Raw genomic sequence first — 17,265 nt, forward strand, 5'->3', positions numbered from 1 at the left:
ATTCTTTTAACTTTTGTTTATTGTGAAAGATTTTTATTTTGTTGTCAAACGTGACAGCTTCATTTTGCTGGATACAATATTCTTGGTTGGCACCCATTATCTTTCAGCATTTGAAATATGTTGTTCCAGGATCTTTTCACTTTCAGTGTCTGTGATGAGAAATCAGCTGTTAACCTAATTGGTTTACCCCTGAATGTAATCTGCCTCCTTTCTCTTGTAGCTTTTAATATTCTCTCCTTTTTCTGTATGTTGGATATCTTCATAATAATGTGTCTTGGAGTTGGTCTATTGTGGTTCTGTGTGTTCGGTGTACTGTAGGCTTCTAGGATTTGGATATCCGTTTCATTTTTCATGTATGGAAAGTTTTCTAAAATTATTTCATTCAACAGATTGCTCATTCCTTTGGTTTGGACCTCTGTACCTTCCTCTATCCCAATGACTCTTAAGTTTGTTTTTTTTATGATATTCCATATCTCTTGTATGTTTTGCTCATGATTTCTTACCAGCCTTTCTGAGTTGACTAGACTCTATTCGAGATGATATATTTTGTCTTCATTGTCTGATGTTTTGACTTCTATTTGACCTACTCTACTATAATACTCTCATTTGAGTTTTTAATTTGGTTTATAGTTTCCTTCATTTCTAGGATTATTGTTTGATTTTTTTAATAACCTCTGTCTCCCAGTAGAATTGTTGATTTGCTTCTTGAATTTGTTTATGTAGTTTGTTGTTGAGGTGTTCTTTCATTGTTTGCATTTGCTGTCTAATAACCTCTTTAAGATTCCATTCCATCTGAGTCAGGTATGCCTTGAGTTCTTTATCTGACCATTTTCCTGATGCCTTTAGGTTCTCTTGTAGATTTGGGCTGTCCTGCATTGTTTGTAATCCTTTTTTTCCTTGTTTTTTTTTTTTTTTTCATGATGCTCGCGTTACTTTCTGGCTCTGCTTTGTTACTACTTACTCCTATAAATTTGTTTTGGTTTTGTATATCTTCAGGATCTCTCCTTTGTGATGGGAGACTATGTAGAGATGTTGGGTTTTATTGTACTTTAAAGCAAATTCATTCATTTCATAAATGACATATGGATTCTGATGGCGAATAGCGACTTGAGGTTTGGTCTTAGGACTTTATGTTTGGGTCGGGTGATGAGATGGTATGGGGGTTGGTATATCTTAGCAACCTTGGAAGATTGCTCTACTGAAGGGGGATATTAACAGGAGAATGGAACAGAGTATTTGGGGGTAGCTAGGGACTTGGGAGTACTGTAGACCGCCTGGGAACATTCATCTATATGCATTTAGTAAATTACACATAGTTGAAGTCGTAATGCTTGGGAGGATAGGTAGGGGAAGGAAGAAGTCACTAAAGAGAGAGAGAGAGAGAGAAAGAAAAATAGGAAGAATAAAAGAAAAGGGGAAAAAATTGAAAAAAAATGCAGTCTTAAGAGTTCGATTATCTTCTCTTCCAGTAGGTGGAGCTGTGCCCTCCGGGCCAAGCTTCTGCCCTCAAGACGCAGGAAACAATCCCTGTGATAAGGCTCCTCCTCCCCAGCTGGGAGGCTCACAAATCCTGGTCGGTGGCCCAGGGCCCTTCCCCCGGTTCTCCTGCCAGCCAGGCCCCACTCACCGGTGGCGTTCTCCACAGATCTAGCTACACTCCAGGGCCTATAGCCCCCTGGGTGCCCTGTTCTCTTGACAGTGCACGCTCTCTGTTTGCCATTCACCCAGACCCCGATGTTGTGGAGCATGGGGCTGGGGGCCATCAGCTTATTTTGCCTGATTCCCTACGGTAGCCACTCCCCCGGGAGCTGGCAGAAAAAGGCCTTGGCTGACACTGCTGGTGGGAGGGGGAGATGGAGGTCATGTGCCCCTCCTGATTCCCTCCGCTCTGATAATTATGCCCACAGAGAGCTGGGGAGAGATTTTTGAGATTTCCCAGCTGTATGGGGAGGGAGGGCTGAGGGTCACACACCTGTGGTCGCCAATGTCGCTGAGCAGCGTTCCATCTGCGGAACTCTGATGGCGTCACTTCTCTGCCATGGTGGACGCCGGTTTCCTTGCCGGGATGTGTGATGGGAAGGGTGGGTCTGGTTGTCTCTCCTAAATCCTACCTCCGCTCTCGATCCAGTGGTGCATGGAGGCTTGGTTGGCACCACCTCAAAAGATCCTCCAAGCTCCGAAGTTTTGTTTCTCTACTCTGCTCGAGGGTCTCTGTAGCGCCGAGTTGAGACCAGTCTGAGGCGGGTGGCAAATCAACCAGCCAGTAACTCCGCACGGAGTGGTCTGGATTTACCCGCACCCCAGCGTGCTGTGGCCTCTGAGAAGCTCAAACTGCTCGCTTAGGTACCACCTCAGCCCAGCGTTGCTGGACGTTCCTGAGCAGACAGCATCCAGTTGTTCTGAAGTCTCTCTTTGCCAGCGTAGCTGAGGAGGTCACAAGATTGCTCCCTCCGCCTGCCATGTTCCAACTCCTATTTATTCCATCATTTATTTTTTACAAAGTGATATTTTTTTCTTAAATAATTTTTAATTGATTTTTTAAAAAATAAATGACAGTGGAATGCATTACAATTCTTATTACACATATACAGCAAAATTTTTTCATATCTCTGGTTGTATATAAAGTATGTTGACACCAACATGTACTTTGGATAATGATGTCCATCAAATTCCACCATCCTTGCTAATCCCCTGCCCCTTCCCTTTTCCTCCCACCCCTCTGCCCTATCTAGAGTTTGCCTATTCCTCCCAAGCTCCCTGTCCCTACCCCACTATGAATCAGCCTCCTTGTATCAGAGAAAACACTTGGTATTTGTTTTGGGGGACTGGCTGATTTCACTTAGCATATCTTCTCCAACACCATCCATTTACCTGAAAATGCCATGATTTTATTCTTTTATTGCTGAGTAAAACTCCATTGTGTATATATGCCACATTTTTTTAATCCATTCATATGCTGAAGGGCATCTAAGTTGTTTCCACCGTTTAAAGTTACCATTTTTCCTTTCAGTGAAAATCCCATTAATAAATGTCTAAGGAAGGAGGGGAATAGGAAGTAAAAGATCACCATTAAGTAACTACTCTAATAGTAATTGCAGATGATCTCCCCTAACATTATATAACGATTTGTAGGGATTTGTGTAATCAAAGTATTTCCCCAAATTTTAAAAATAATTCAGTGTTTTGTTTTTAGTAACTTCACCTTGTGGTGCACCAATATCTAATTCTAGAACATTTTTATCATCCCCCAAATATACCCATAACCTTAATACTCCCCATTCCTTTCTTCCCCTTTCCCTTCCCCTTGATGGTCAGTAATCTGTCTCTATGGATTTGCTATGTTGGAAAAGGCATATAAAAGGAACTATATGAATGTGGCTTTTTGGTGTGTCTTTCACTTAGCCTAATATTTTTAAGGTTCATCTGTGTTATAGGATGTGTCAGTATTTTTTCACTTCTTTAAATGGTGACATAGTATTTCATTGTGTGGATAGATCACATTTTATTTATTTGTTTATAAATTGATGGATATTTAGGTCATTTCTATATTTTAACAGATTATAATGCTCACAGCTGTATTATTTATAAGTTTTTGTGTTTATTTATTTGTTTATAAATTGATGGATATTTAGGTCATTTCTATATTTTAACAGATTATAATGCTCACAGCTGTATTATTTATAAGTTTTTGTGTGAACATGTTTTTGGTTTTTTTGGATATACATCTAGGTATAGAATTTCTGCATTCACATACTAACTCTATGTTCATGTTTAACTTTTTAATTTTTTCACAGTTTGACAGTTTCCTGTGATTTTTGTTTACAATAGTAGAAAAGCATGGTAGAGATTACTTTGATTTGTCAATCTAGGCTGGAATCATCAGTAATAAGACATATTGAAATCACAAATCCTGTGATATGATGCATTGAGAAGGACATGGCATCTTTGTGGTGCCTGTAACAGGGGTTTATGGCCTTAGTTTGATCATGAAAAGATATCAGACAATCCTGAATAAACTGATCAGTATTCCTCAGGGATGCCAAGGTAATAGATGACAAGTAAAGACTGAAAAACTGTTGCAGCATATAGGAGACCAGGAGAATAGGCCATGTGGGATCTGGGAACAAAAAAAGGACAGTGGAAACACTGGTAAGGTTTGAAAAGGCTATAGATATTGTTCATTATACAATAGTTATGTAAGATGTTAACGTTAGGAAGGAGTGTTTGGAAACTCTACCATTTCTGCAAACTTGGTGTAAGTTCAAACATAATTCAAAGTGAAAAATTTAAAAAGAAATCCATTTATTCTTATTCATGTATCTGCAGATCAGCTAAACTTGGCCTGATCATGGTTGGGCTTAGTGGGGCTTAGCTTTAAACAGTAGTTTAGGTCCGGTCTGCTTCATGAGTCTCCCATTCTTCTTGGACCAGAAGTCTAGCAACTTTTTCTCATGGTGATGACAGAATCCCAAGACACAAATCAACTACAAAAGCACATTTCAAAAACCTCTTTGTGGCACTTTTGGTAGTATCCCACTGGCCAAAACACCTCACAAGCCAAATCTAAAGTCAAGAGGTAGGAAAGTACCCTGTACCACTAGTATGAGGAACTTCAAGGGCATGTAGCAAACAGTATGATAAGTAGAGAATAAGAAATTTGGAGACAAGCACAATTCACAAAAGCTAGACTGTGGAACCAACCTAGATGCCCTTCAATAGATGAATGGATAAAAAAAAATGTGGCATTTATACACAATGGAGTATTACTCAGCACTAAAAATGACAAATCATGGCATTTGCAGGGAAATGGATGACATTAGAGCAGATTATGCTAAGTGAAGCTAGCCAATCCCTAAAAAACAAATGCCAAATGTCTTCTTTGATATAAGGAGGGCAACTCAGAACAGAGCAGGGAAGAAGAGCATGAGAAGAAGATTACCATTAAACTGGGATGAGAGGTGGGAGGGAAAGGGAGAGAGAAGGGAAATTGCATGGAAATGGAAGGAGACCCTCATTGTTATACAAAATTACATATTATAAGAGGAAGTGAGGGGAAAGGGAAAAAAACAAAACAAAAGAAATTTGGAGACAGTGATGCAATCTGCCACCAATTTTTCTTCCCCTGGAAAAGCAGTTGTTATCTGGGTCCTGGCCTGTGATTGAAGTTGATGATAGTTCCAGTAGGTGTCAAAACTCAAGCATGAGGTAGCCTTATTTATTGTGGACAGAATGTCAGCAGGATGGGATACTCAGCCATAGGATGTGCTCTCAAAAGAGTCAGTAGTCAGGCTCTGAGGGTTTCTCTGGCATCCTAACTCCTTTCATTTAGTTTCTACCTCACTTTTGGCAAAAGTCATCTACCTCATGTTAGCAAATGATGGTTTTGGAAAGAAGAGTATTATTAATCCAGTGGGGAGTGGGTGGAAGTGGGAAGCTACCTACCTCTGTAAGAAATGTTTTCATAAATCTAGACCTGGATTCTTCAGGAGAAACGCCAGATTGACCTTTAAAAGAAAGAGACGTCAGGTAAACGCAGTCATAAACCCAAGTAGTTCTCACCAATCAGACTTCCCCCCTCTGAAAAAGAAATGTGTGTGTGTGTGTGTGTGTGTGTGTGTGTGTGTGTGAGATATACCTTTACCATGTTATGTTGTTCAGTATTATGAAACTACTGGTTAATCTGATCTACTGGAGGATTTAGGAGGAATTAGAAATAAAGACCTTAGGTCTCTCTTTCTCTTCAAGAGAAAAAATGTTTTATCTCTGTATTCCAATGTCTGCAGATATACCCTTTTAGGGGGAAATTTGAAGTCTAGTTGGAAACATCACACATTTGAAGGGAATGAAAATCCTTTTGACTTCATGATTGTAACTGTACCTTTCTGAACCCAGTAGGATGTCCATGGCCATGACCTCTCAGCAATCACTGTTGCTTTTGAGCAGTGACAGACGAAGTGTGTGTTGTCCTTTTGTTTTGTGTTTTAATTTTTTTTTCCTACCAAAGGGAAACATGTGGACGGGTCCCCCCCCCCTCCCCCTTTACTTGTTTGTTAAATACTTAATAAATTTGAGAAGCACATTATCAGGATATACTGTATTGACCTTCTGCCCCTCCTCTTCCCTGTTTGATTTTTGGTTCAGTGGGAAGAGAGGGTCCTGACACCACTGTAATAATGAGAGTTGGGTTTGTAAATATCACGGTGAAGAAATACCTCAATAATGTCTATTTAAAAAACAAACAAACTGATCTTACGGGTTAACAAGCCAGCCTGGTGGGATGTTCTCCATCATCATTTAACCAACAATGGTTCTAAAAGTTTTGTGTATCCACACGGTCTTAGACCTCCTCTTAATGATTGTGTTAACTTACAGCTCAGGTAATATTTTTTTCTTAAGGCTATCTCAGAGCACACTGGCTGAATGTTGGTGTGTCTAGCAAAGTGTTTACTTTCTTTAAATAACCAGCTCTGTAATAGTTCTTTATGTTTCCAGCAGTTTGTGTAGTTGTCTTCAGAGGAAGAGTTTTTCACATTTAGGGGGTTTTCTTGTGTTTAGGGTGGTAAGAGCTCTCCCCCCCCCCTTTTCCCCTAAAGTCAATGCAGATGAGGGTGGGTGGGTAAAGGGATGTTTTAAATTAGCATGATAGGTATAGTCAGTTGGGTGGGAGGGTTGTTAGTATTTTTTTAAAATAAATCTTGTTTAATACTGTTCATTAGATATCATGCCTGGTCAGCAAAATGCTTTAATTTTTTTTTTTTTTTTTTTTGTATAGAATATGTGTCTCAGTTGAGTTTTTTATTTATTTTTTATTTTTTTTAAAGGAAAAGTAAATGCAGGATTGGGGGATTCTAACACAGATCTTATGCCCGGTGTTAGTCATACTGACTACATTAAACCTCTAATTTTTATTATTTGTTCCAGGCAAACTGATAGGAGAAATACGCACCACCACAATAACTTTTCTGGCTGCACAAAGCAGACTGTCGGCCCTTGTGGGGTGCCAACTGCCTTTTGCCTCTTTTTAAGTGGTCTTGGCCTTGGGAATGCCGACTCCATCATTTTGGTGGATGGATGGGGAAATCAAGATTTCCCCAAAACCTTTAGTAGGCAAAAGTGGGTTTTTCTTTGTTTGTATTTCCCCCTCTTCCCCCCTTTGGTTTTTACTTTTAAATCTTAAATGTTAATGTTGCAGGCTGAGGCATGACAGGCAATGAGCAGATGAAGAACCAATGGAAAAGTGTTCAAAAACTCCTATGTTAGCTTACAGGCTTCTGAATGTATCGCTTTGGTCCACAGAGAAGGCCGGAGAAGGTAGCAAGGAGATGCAGTATTAGCTACTACAGCCTTAAAACAAAGTTGGTGTCGCTTTGGACTTTAAAATTGTTCCTATGCAGCTTATTTTATTTTTGTTTAATCAAATAAACAAGAAGGTTTTCTATGGAGGGGAAAAAAAAAAAGAGTAGTTGAGGGACTGCCAGTGTAGGCTTTTCAGGCCCGTCTGCCTTTCTGGATCCCAATTTTATTTTCTGCCTATTTATTCCCTTGCCTCCCATATCTGGCTCCTGACACACGCACGCGCGCACACACGATTTCTCTATGCCTCTGTCTTGCTCTTTCTCAATATTCTTTCTGGTACTTTTTTCTTTTGCCACAGAAGTTAAATGATGCAGATCAGATAACACTCTCTAACTTGGCCTTTTTCCAAATGGGGTAGAAACCTTTAAATACTACATTTTCTGTTGCTTCTGCCATGACTGGTTTTACATTTTAAACGAGCATAACCTGTGTTTTGAGTTAATGTTACTGTGCTTGCTCCTGGGGTGGCAATTTTGGAAATTCTCTCCAAATAAAATAGATTTACATAAGATTTTCCTGTCTTCTTTGGCCATCTTAGCAAGGTCTAACCTGTCATATCTGAAGCTTCTATACTCATGTTCTCTATTATTTCTGTGTATTCATCTATTTCTATTCTTGATCAAAATCAGAAAATTCAAGACACTGCATTTATTGTTATTATTTTTAATAGACAGCCCAGCATAACTATTAAACTTTTTATTTCCTTTTTTTCCACATTTTTTATTGGTGCATTATAGTTGTACATAATGGTGGGATTTGTTGTTACAGATTTGTACTTGCACACAATATAATAGTTTAATTTGGCTAATGTCATTCCCCAATATTTACTCTTTTCCTGCCCTCCTCCCTCCTGACACTGCTATTATTATTATTATTATTAGTAGTAGTAGTAGTAGTAGTAGTACTATTACTGCTAAAAATAGCTGTTAACACAACTAATTATTATGAATCTACATGCCCTAGTGAAAATCCTTATTGATCTTTTTATACACTTGTAGATCATCCAGGATGTCCTCTTTTTCATTTAAAAATGTTTACTCAACAAATAATTATTGACAGTTCACTATATGTTAGGCCATATGACAATCCTTACAGGAAAAATAATGAGTATTTAACCTATAGAAAACTATAACTAATGCTTGTACTAAGTGCTATAGAGAGGAGAGAGGTTCATGGTGCTGCATAAGCCTTTGGGGCAGATAGATCTGATCCCAGGGAACAGAAGATGCTTCTTAGAGGAAGTGACCCTTAGTTGGTATTAGAGATAGTGAGGAGATGGAGGCTGAGGTTAGAAAGAATATTCTGGGCAAAAGAAACAGCTGGTGAAATGGCTCTCTTGTAGGAGTGTTTTAGTCAGCTGTTTCACTATTGTGACTAAAGGACCCAACCAGAACAATTATAGAGGAGAAAAAGTTTATTTGGGGGCTCCTGGTCTTGTTCCATAGAAGGCCGGCTTCATTACTCTGGGCTCAAGGTGAGGCAGAACATCATGGCAAAAGGACATGGTGGAGGAAAGCTGCTCAGTTTATGACAGCCAAGAAGCAAAGAGAAAGCTTGAGTTCAGGAACCAGGGTTGATATAAACCCCAAGGGCATGCTCCCAAGTTCCTCTAGCCACCCCCCACTTGCCTATAGTTATTACCCAGCAGTCCATTCAAATTATTAATCCATCAAATGGATTAATGAGAACCATTGTCCTCAAACATTAGTTTTATTTTCCCATCCCAGGAAAGAAGCCTAGGATTCCTGACGGTATACTAAGCCAGAAGCCCCCACAGTCCTGCCAGCCTGGTCTGCTCCTCCACTCTAGTAGCCTACAGGTTTCCGTGTCAGAACTTTTACACTTGTTGCTCCCTCCATTTGAAATTCCATTTTCCCTCAGTCTAGGTCTTTTTGCCTCATTTGACCCCCAACTTAACCTTATCAGAAAGCCAACCCAGAGAATGGTTCTCTCACTGTACCATGAACACGTTTTGTGTTTGTTTTTGTTTTTGAATTCTTAAAATACTTTGGCTGAGGTTAGAGGGAGATCATTATGCATAAACCCTTAGGAACTATAGGTTGCTGTGTACTTTAGCCAAAGACACAGCAGCTCCCTACTGAAGTAGGGCAGCAGAAGAGAAGCAGTATGTCTTGGCGTGCTTTTTCCTTGGCTCCTTGTTTGGCAGCAGAGTGGCTGGAGTAATTCAGAGTTCAATATGATCCTGCCAGAATTGCGAAAAGGAATTCTTGCTACTTCCTTGCCCTCTTATACTCAGGGTTTACCTGATTATTCTGAGACAACTTGTACTATGAGTTTCCCTTGAATTAAGCAAGGCAGTACCGTCTGGGACGAGAAAGCAGAGTCAAAGTCCAGGTGAGAGAAGCACCATCTTTGCTTCACATTTCTTGTCTCCTGAAAAGCCCTTTCCTTGAAATGCTCTGTCCTGGTAGACATTAACATTCATCTTTGTATTCCTAAAACCCACCACAGTAGCCTGGTGTATAGTAGTTACCTGGTAAATATCCTTTACTCTGGTAGTTTTGTGCAGTGCATGTGAATAGTCCATTCATTCTCACAAAACTTGTTTTCCCAGCTAATGGATCAGCTCCTCTGAGATAGGTGGGAGTGGGTTTTTCAATTCTCTTGGTTCTACTCCCTGATTCCTTGGCTTGCTGTGTTTTCCTGCATTCCCAGTTGCTTTCTTCTTCCATCTCATAGATGTTATGAGCCACAAATTTTATGTGCCAAGCTTGGCATAAGGACTAGGGAAATCCAAAAGGAGGAGATACAGTCCCCGTGCTCATAAGAAGGAGCCTGGTTAAATGGATGAGGGTGGTGAGGTGGAAAGCTTGCTGGGATGGCAGGCTGTCTGGGGCTCTTTGGGACTTTTGGGGGAGGGGCAGGAAGACTGTCTTGGAGAAAACAATTATGTAGCCATGTCCTCAGGGATGAGTAGATATCCACCATTCATTCACCTGCTGCATGTAACAAAAAAGCTTATTAATTTCTTCAAATTAATTTGAAGAAAATATAGAGTAGCTCAAATAGGCAGTTCTAATGAGAAAATATTGGCCTTTAGATTAAAGTGTATAACCTCTGGCTCTCCTTGCCTCGGCCGGATTTCTTTATAGATTAGCAAAAGGAGTACATGTGGGGTGGGTGGGTTAGAGGGAAAGAGAAGGCTTCCTGAAAGAGATTACTGAACATAGCAGTATGGTCTTCATAAACTAGTAAGTTCTATTGGCTTGCTAGCTAGCCAGTCTATCCTGGAGTCCCTCCTTGGACTCTAGACCTTAAAAACCTTTTCTCTTCTTGGCTTTTAGGTCAGGCTGTTCCTGCAGGATCCCATGTGCGGCTGAATCTTCAGACTGGGGCAAGAGAAGTGAAACTCCAATATGAAGACAAGTTCCGAAATAATTTGAAAGGGTTGAAAAGAGGCAGAAGGTACAGTGTTGACCCTAAAATTTGAGAGGCTAAATGATAGTATTGATTTTGAAATATGGAAAGTGTTGCCCAAATTCGTGTGGCATTTATTTATTTATTTATTTGCATAGAATTTGTGAAGTTTACCAGTACAGTCTTTGGAAGAATACAGTTTGCAAAGCAAATTGATACTTTAAAAAAGGCTATAGAGGGAATGCTTAACCTGCTTTAAAAAGAAAACTATTTTTCCCAGTACTTTAAGAGCACCCATTTGAATCCCAACAATTAATGTGCTGATTACAGATGAGTCATCTATTCATTAAAACAGGCCTGTTAGGCCTTCTTCTTTGCAGTAATACTTCCTTGGTGAACAATAAAATTGCATTTTAAATAGTCTTTAATTCAGACTAACTTTTCCTCTTGTTAGTCAGTATTAAAATAGGCTTTCTAATAGTATACAAGTAGAAGCTACTATATTCTTCAATGGTTAGAGATTGCCTTACTTTTTAATAACCAGTTCAGGTTATTTTATTTTAGAGAATTAATAGTCTCTATTTGTCTCCTCATTGCCTTGAATTAACAAGTTTTCTTTGCTTGGTATTTCCTGAATGAGGGAGAAGGAGGTTAAGGCATGGGATGACAGCCATTGCCAGAATTATGCAGTTCAGAAGCTCAGTATAAACACCAGCCGTGAAGTCTCAAATGCAGGGACTAGCAAATTATGGCCTTTGGGTCTAATTGGGACTGCTGTCTGTTTGGTATGATCTATATGCTAAGTTAGCTTTTATATATTTTAATTGTTGGGAAAACATCAAAAGAAGAATAGTATTTCATGACTCATGAAAATTATGTGAAATTCAGATTTCAATGTCCATAAGTATTGGAATATAGCCATATTCATTCATTTACATGTAGTCTGCTATTTTCTTGCTACAGTGACAGTTGAGCAGTTGGGACAGACAGCTTACAAAGCCTACAGTATTACCTGGTTGTTACAAATAGTTTGTGGACCCCTGTTCTGAAACACTGTAAATAGTGGGAGTTATTAATCATGGATTACGTGGGCTCAACTCATTCCTGAGATTTTTATTATTTAAACAAATTTTACAGTTAAATGTGAATCAGAAAGGGACCTTAGAGGCCCAATTCTTACCTGAGTCTTTTCTTTGACATACCTGACAAAAAGGTCATTCAGGCAGTCCATTTGTATTAATGAGATTTGGGCAGTTTTCACTGTTAGAAAATTCTGCTTTTTGTTGAGATAGAGGTATTTGTTTTCCTTCTAGTTCACCCCAAACTAGGAAGGGTCTTTCCTTTTTCCCAGTCTCTGAAAATGGGTCCATACCTGGTGTTTTAGTCAGTTTTGTGACTGTTTGTTCTGATAAGAACAAATTAAAGGAATGTTTTAGTCAGCTTTTTCACTACTGTGACTGAAAGACCTGACCAGAACAACTGTAGAGGAGAAAAAGTTTATTTAGGGTCTCATAGTTTCAGAGGTCTCAGTTCATGGACAGGCATGGTTTTATTCCTTGGGGCCTGCAGCGAGGCTGAACAACATGGCAGAAGAGTGTGGCATAGGGAAGCAACACACATGATGATCAAAGAGCAGAGAGAGAGAGAGACTCCACTCTCCAGATACAAAATATGTATTCCATAGCCATGCCCCCAATGAACCACTTGCTCCAGCTACAACCCACCTGCTTCTAGTTACCATTTAGTTAATCCCATTAGGGATTAGTTCACTGATTATGTTAAGGCTATAGCCTAATAATTTCTCCTCCAAACCTTGCATTGTCTCACAGGTGAACTTTTGGGGGACATCACATCTAAACAATAACAAGGAGAAAAAGTTTATTTTGGCTCATGGTTTCATACTTTCAGTCCATGGTCTGCTGACTTCATAGCTCTGGGCCAGAAGTGAGGCAAAACATCATGGTGGAAGGGTGTGGTGGAGGAAAGCAGTTCAATTCTTGACAACCAGGAAACAGGGTCCCGGTGTTTTAGTCAGTTTTGTGACTAAGTTTGTTCTGAAAAGAACAAATTAGAAGAATGTTTTAGTCAGCGCTTTTTAAGTGCAAGGAGCCAGGGGTAATATAATCCCCAAGGCATGCCCCCAGTGACTACTTCCTTTCTCTAGCCATATCCTACGTGCCTATAGTTAATACCCAGTAATCCATTCAGATTATTAATCCAACAAATGGATTTATCCTCTGGTTAAGTCATAGTTTTATAATCTAATCATTTATATCTGGACATACCTTTATTTTCTCACACATGAGCTTTTATTTTCTCTCACATACCCATCATTGGGATGTGGTAGTCACAAATCAGACAAGATGCCAGCCTTATGGAAACCTCATCTAAATCATAACACCTGGAGTGATCCAGGTCACCACTGGTCATACAATTACTTCTTTCTCACAACTGTATAAAAATAATCAAATATTATTGTGGTCCCTGCCAACCTTTCTTCATTCCCTACACACATATATTTCAACATCTAATAGTACTTTTAAGGAAGTCTTTTCTCACATCTAATATAAGTGGGGTTTTTTTTTCTTATTTTTTCCTTGGTTTAATTATACTGAGTTTGGAACTTGATGCATATGGAGCTTTTTACTTGTTGATTTTTCTGCCATGGGAAGTTACTTTTCTACTACCTGACCGTAGATCATCAGTATGGACACTGGTTGCTTTATCTGTTGTCCATTTTTTTAAGACTAGAAAGCACAGCTGGGTGGAATGGTGGGTGCATGCCTATAATCCCAGCTGCTTGGGAAGCTAAGGCAGGAAGATTGCCAAAACAAGACCAGACTGGACAATTTAGGGAGAACTGTTTCAAAATAAAAAAATGGCTGAGATGTAGCTCAGTGGTAGAGTGCTGGTTCAATCCCAGTACCTTCTTTTAAAAAATTTTTTTTTGTTGTAGGTGGGCACAACACCTTTATTTTATTTTTATGTGGTGCTGAGGATTGATTGAACCCAGTGCCTCACGTGTGCTATGCAAGCACTCTACCACTGAGCCACAACTCCAGTCCCCATTCCCAGTACTTACAAAAAAAAAAAAAAAAAAGTGGATGAGGAGAAAGCACAGCCATCCATGTGATCCATAGAGACACAGCATAAGAGAGAAATATTTATTCCCATTTCTACCTCTTAATTTTTCTCCTTTGGAATGTTTCTGAAGGCTCTGCTCTAGAATGACCTTCAGGATATGCTGGTTATTTCCTCTTTCTTCTCAGCAGTTATAGTCAGTGGCAAACCTGTCTGAACAGAAGCCCAAAGGCATTGACAAGGTATTGTGGTGTGGACGTTTGGTGCTGTGCATTCAGTGACTCTGTTTGCATGTGGTGATGACTTCTTCCTTCTGGATGAGTCTCATCCTGTGTTCTTCCAGTTCCACTTCATAGTGTCTTCCTGGCTCTTGAACACTGGGACAGGAACAGAGGCTCAGAGGTGGAGGCCAGTATCCTGAATTGGTATAGTATTTTGCTTACCTGCTTGTTCTGTTTTGGAGAAGTTTCCATCAGATTGATGTTGGTAAACCCACAGAGTTAAGCACGATTGGCCTGGAGGTAGATGGACTTGTTCAGCACTACTGGATTGGAGGGAGTTAGGGAGGTCTGTTAAGCCTAATTCATTGCATCTGCACTATGATGCCTGTGGGCTGTAAGGCCTGGAGAGACTCTGGATTCTCTTGGTCCTGCCTAACTTCTGTACATATTTGGCTCCTATTGCTTTTTATACTTTAAGCTGGTTTTTGTACATATCCCTGCTAATATCTTTATAGAATATCTTCTTGCCCTGGAAAAAATAGCTTCTTTGAATCTTCCTCCTATGTTAGAGGGCTGAGGGACAAACTACATTCATGTTGTACTATCTTGGGTTAACTATATGTCATGGACGGTATGGTATCGTAGTTAAAGGGGTGGGCCAAAGACAGAGCTATTTATTTCCTTCCTTCATTCTTTTCACAAAAGACCTACAGAGTACCTGTGCACCCATCATTGGGGATGTGGTAGTCACAAAACAGACAAGATGCCAGCCTTATGGAAACTGGCAGGCAAAAAACCCAGGTAAATACACACACAAGTAAGATAATTAGAGATTGAAAAAAGAAAAAAAAATGTGCTAGGGAAGAAATGGAGAAGGTGATGAGTTCCTGGGGGAGAGCACTTTACACAGGAAGGTTGAAAAGCCCTCATCAAGCTATTTGAACTGAGATACAAAGGATGAGGAGGATTTATCCCTGCAGAGGGTTAAGTTTATAAGTTTAGGGGTCAGAACACTTCAAGAACATGGAACAATAAGAATGATTCTGGCTTTGTCAAGGAGAAGGCATTATCAAATTGGAGAAAAAGGAAAATGATGTAGGAGAAGAAAGGAAACTACTAGGAAATGAGAATGAGAGAGATGTGGGAGCCAGATCTTGAGTTTTTTTTTAAATAATAATTAATTTTTCGTTGTAGTTGAACACAACATCTTTATTTTATTTATTTGTTTTTATGTGGTGGTGAGGATTGAACCCAGGGCCTCACGCGTGCTAGGTGAGCACTCTACCGCTGCACTACAACCCCAGCACCCAGATCTTGGAGTGTTAAGGAACATTTGAGTATTCTTCATTCACCTTTAATGGTAGTAGAAAACTATGGATGATTTTAGACATGAGAGTGATTTAATGTGGTATTATTTAGCAGGATAACTCTAGTTACTTTGTGTCTGGAGAAGAGATTGAAGGTGGAGAAAAGAAGAAGCACAGAGACAATGAGGACACTATTTCAGTAAATCAGACAAGGCATAATGATGCTTAGCCTAAGGTATCTTAATGGAGAGTGGGCGAGCTTGGAGATTTAATTTGGAGGTGAAGCCAACAGGACTTGCTTGTGATTTAGATGTAGAGGTTGAGGGAAGGAAGGAAGGAAGTTCAGAATATTCAAAATAAAGTCGCATTTGGGGGTTTGAGCAACTGGGTGCTTGGAGGTGCTATTTATTGAAATAGAAAAGTTGAAAGAGGAAAAGAATCAAGAACTATGTTTTAGATTGAGTAAATTTGAGGTATTTGTTAAACATCTGAGACCCAAGATACATCAGTTGTGAGAGGGGAGAAGTTCAGGTCAAAGATGTATTGGCATTACTGATAAATCAGTATTTAAAATCTCATGTTGGAGATGAAGAAGAGAACATTGTTCAGGACTGAACTCTGGGGCATTCCCGTATGGAGGGTTTAGGTAGAGAGAAGAGGAACAATAAGAAGAGTTGGAGAAAAGAGTAAGGAACAAGGAGAGTGGGGTAAGAGAAGCCAGGAAAGAAGAGTGCTTTAAGAAGGGAAAGATGCACTGTGCAAATGCTGCTGAGTGGTTGAGGAATGTGAAGTTAGTGAAGGGACCATTGGATTGGTCATTGATTATTGGTAATTTTTTTTTAAAGAGAGAGAGAATTTTTTAATATTTATTTTTAGTTTTCAGTGGACACAACATCTTTTATTTTTATTTTATTTTTATGTGGTGCTGAGGATCGAACCCAAGTCCCGCCTGTGCTAGGGGAGCACTCTACCACTGAGCCACAATCCCAGCCCCAATTATTAGTAATTTTGATGAACAGTGTTAGTGGTGTGGTGGAGACAGAATCCAGGTCAGAGCAAATAGCAATGTAAATACAAATCAGGAAGATAGGGATAGTGAGTATAGACAATGTGTTCATTAAGGTTTTCCCTATAAGAATAGGGAAATGGCATGAAGATATGAAGAGATTATGCGGGTCAAGGAGTGCTGTATGCTGATGAGAATAATCCAGTTGAGGGGTGAAATTGCTTATAGTCATGAGGGTTAAACCTTTTATGAAGGCACATGGGATCTAAAACATGTTTAATAGATGCAGGGACGCTGTCATCCATTGTAATTTAAGGATAGTAGAGAGCATAGATCTAGGTGCATGTTGGTTTGCAGAGCTGATGATGGAAAGATGAGGAAATTTTTGATAACTTTCATTTTTCTCAGTGAAGAATGAAGTGAGAGTAATGATGCAATAGTGTGTGAATGTATGTAGTTGGGGATGAGCTTTGTATGTCTGAGGATAGAGATAATGCATGGCCTGGGAGAGGGGCACTAAAGGCAGCAGAGATAAGGCAAGATAGGATTAGTTCTGACCAAATCTTGGAAGAGGCAGAAGAGATAATCTGTTCAAGCTGTGGCTCCTGAATCCTTAGCTCCTGGTAGGGAGTGGGGTAGGACAGTGGTATCCTCATACAGTTGACAGTGGATGTTGCTCTGTGAAGAGAGGGATTCAGGATTCTCTTACCTTCTTTGTGAGGTTATGCTGTTTGAATGAAATACTACTTTTTAACTAACAAACTACTGACCCACAGTAAAGAATTCAATAAATAGGAGTGATTAACTATAATTAATGAGATTAGAAGGACTGAGGTTTAGAGAACAAGTTTTTCTCAGAACCTAAAGAGTCTTTAGGATGAATCAGAAACTGAATGAGGGGCTGGAGTTGTGGATC

At 39.6% G+C, this 17,265-nt stretch overlaps 1 protein-coding gene across 6 annotated transcripts in view; it reads left to right on the forward strand.

The window, feature by feature from the left end:
* Nucleotides 1-17,265, forward strand: part of SIL1 (SIL1 nucleotide exchange factor) — a 269,257-nt gene that overhangs the window by 153,402 nt on the left and 98,590 nt on the right. For 5 of the 6 annotated variants that reach the window (XM_081309501.1, XM_081309499.1, XM_081309502.1 and 2 more), the window contains 2 exons: nt 10,662-10,782; nt 14,007-14,057. In XM_081309501.1, coding sequence (XP_081165627.1) covers nt 10,662-10,782; nt 14,007-14,057 — 172 coding nt within the window. The remainder of the gene's footprint in view (nt 1-10,661; nt 10,783-14,006; nt 14,058-17,265) is intronic. The other variant, XM_081309504.1, reaches the window with a different exon arrangement.

Source organism: Spermophilus citellus (genome assembly GCF_964194105.1).
Source record: "Spermophilus citellus genome assembly, chromosome: 1".
In the NCBI taxonomy this organism is placed as follows: Eukaryota; Metazoa; Chordata; class Mammalia; order Rodentia; family Sciuridae; genus Spermophilus; species Spermophilus citellus.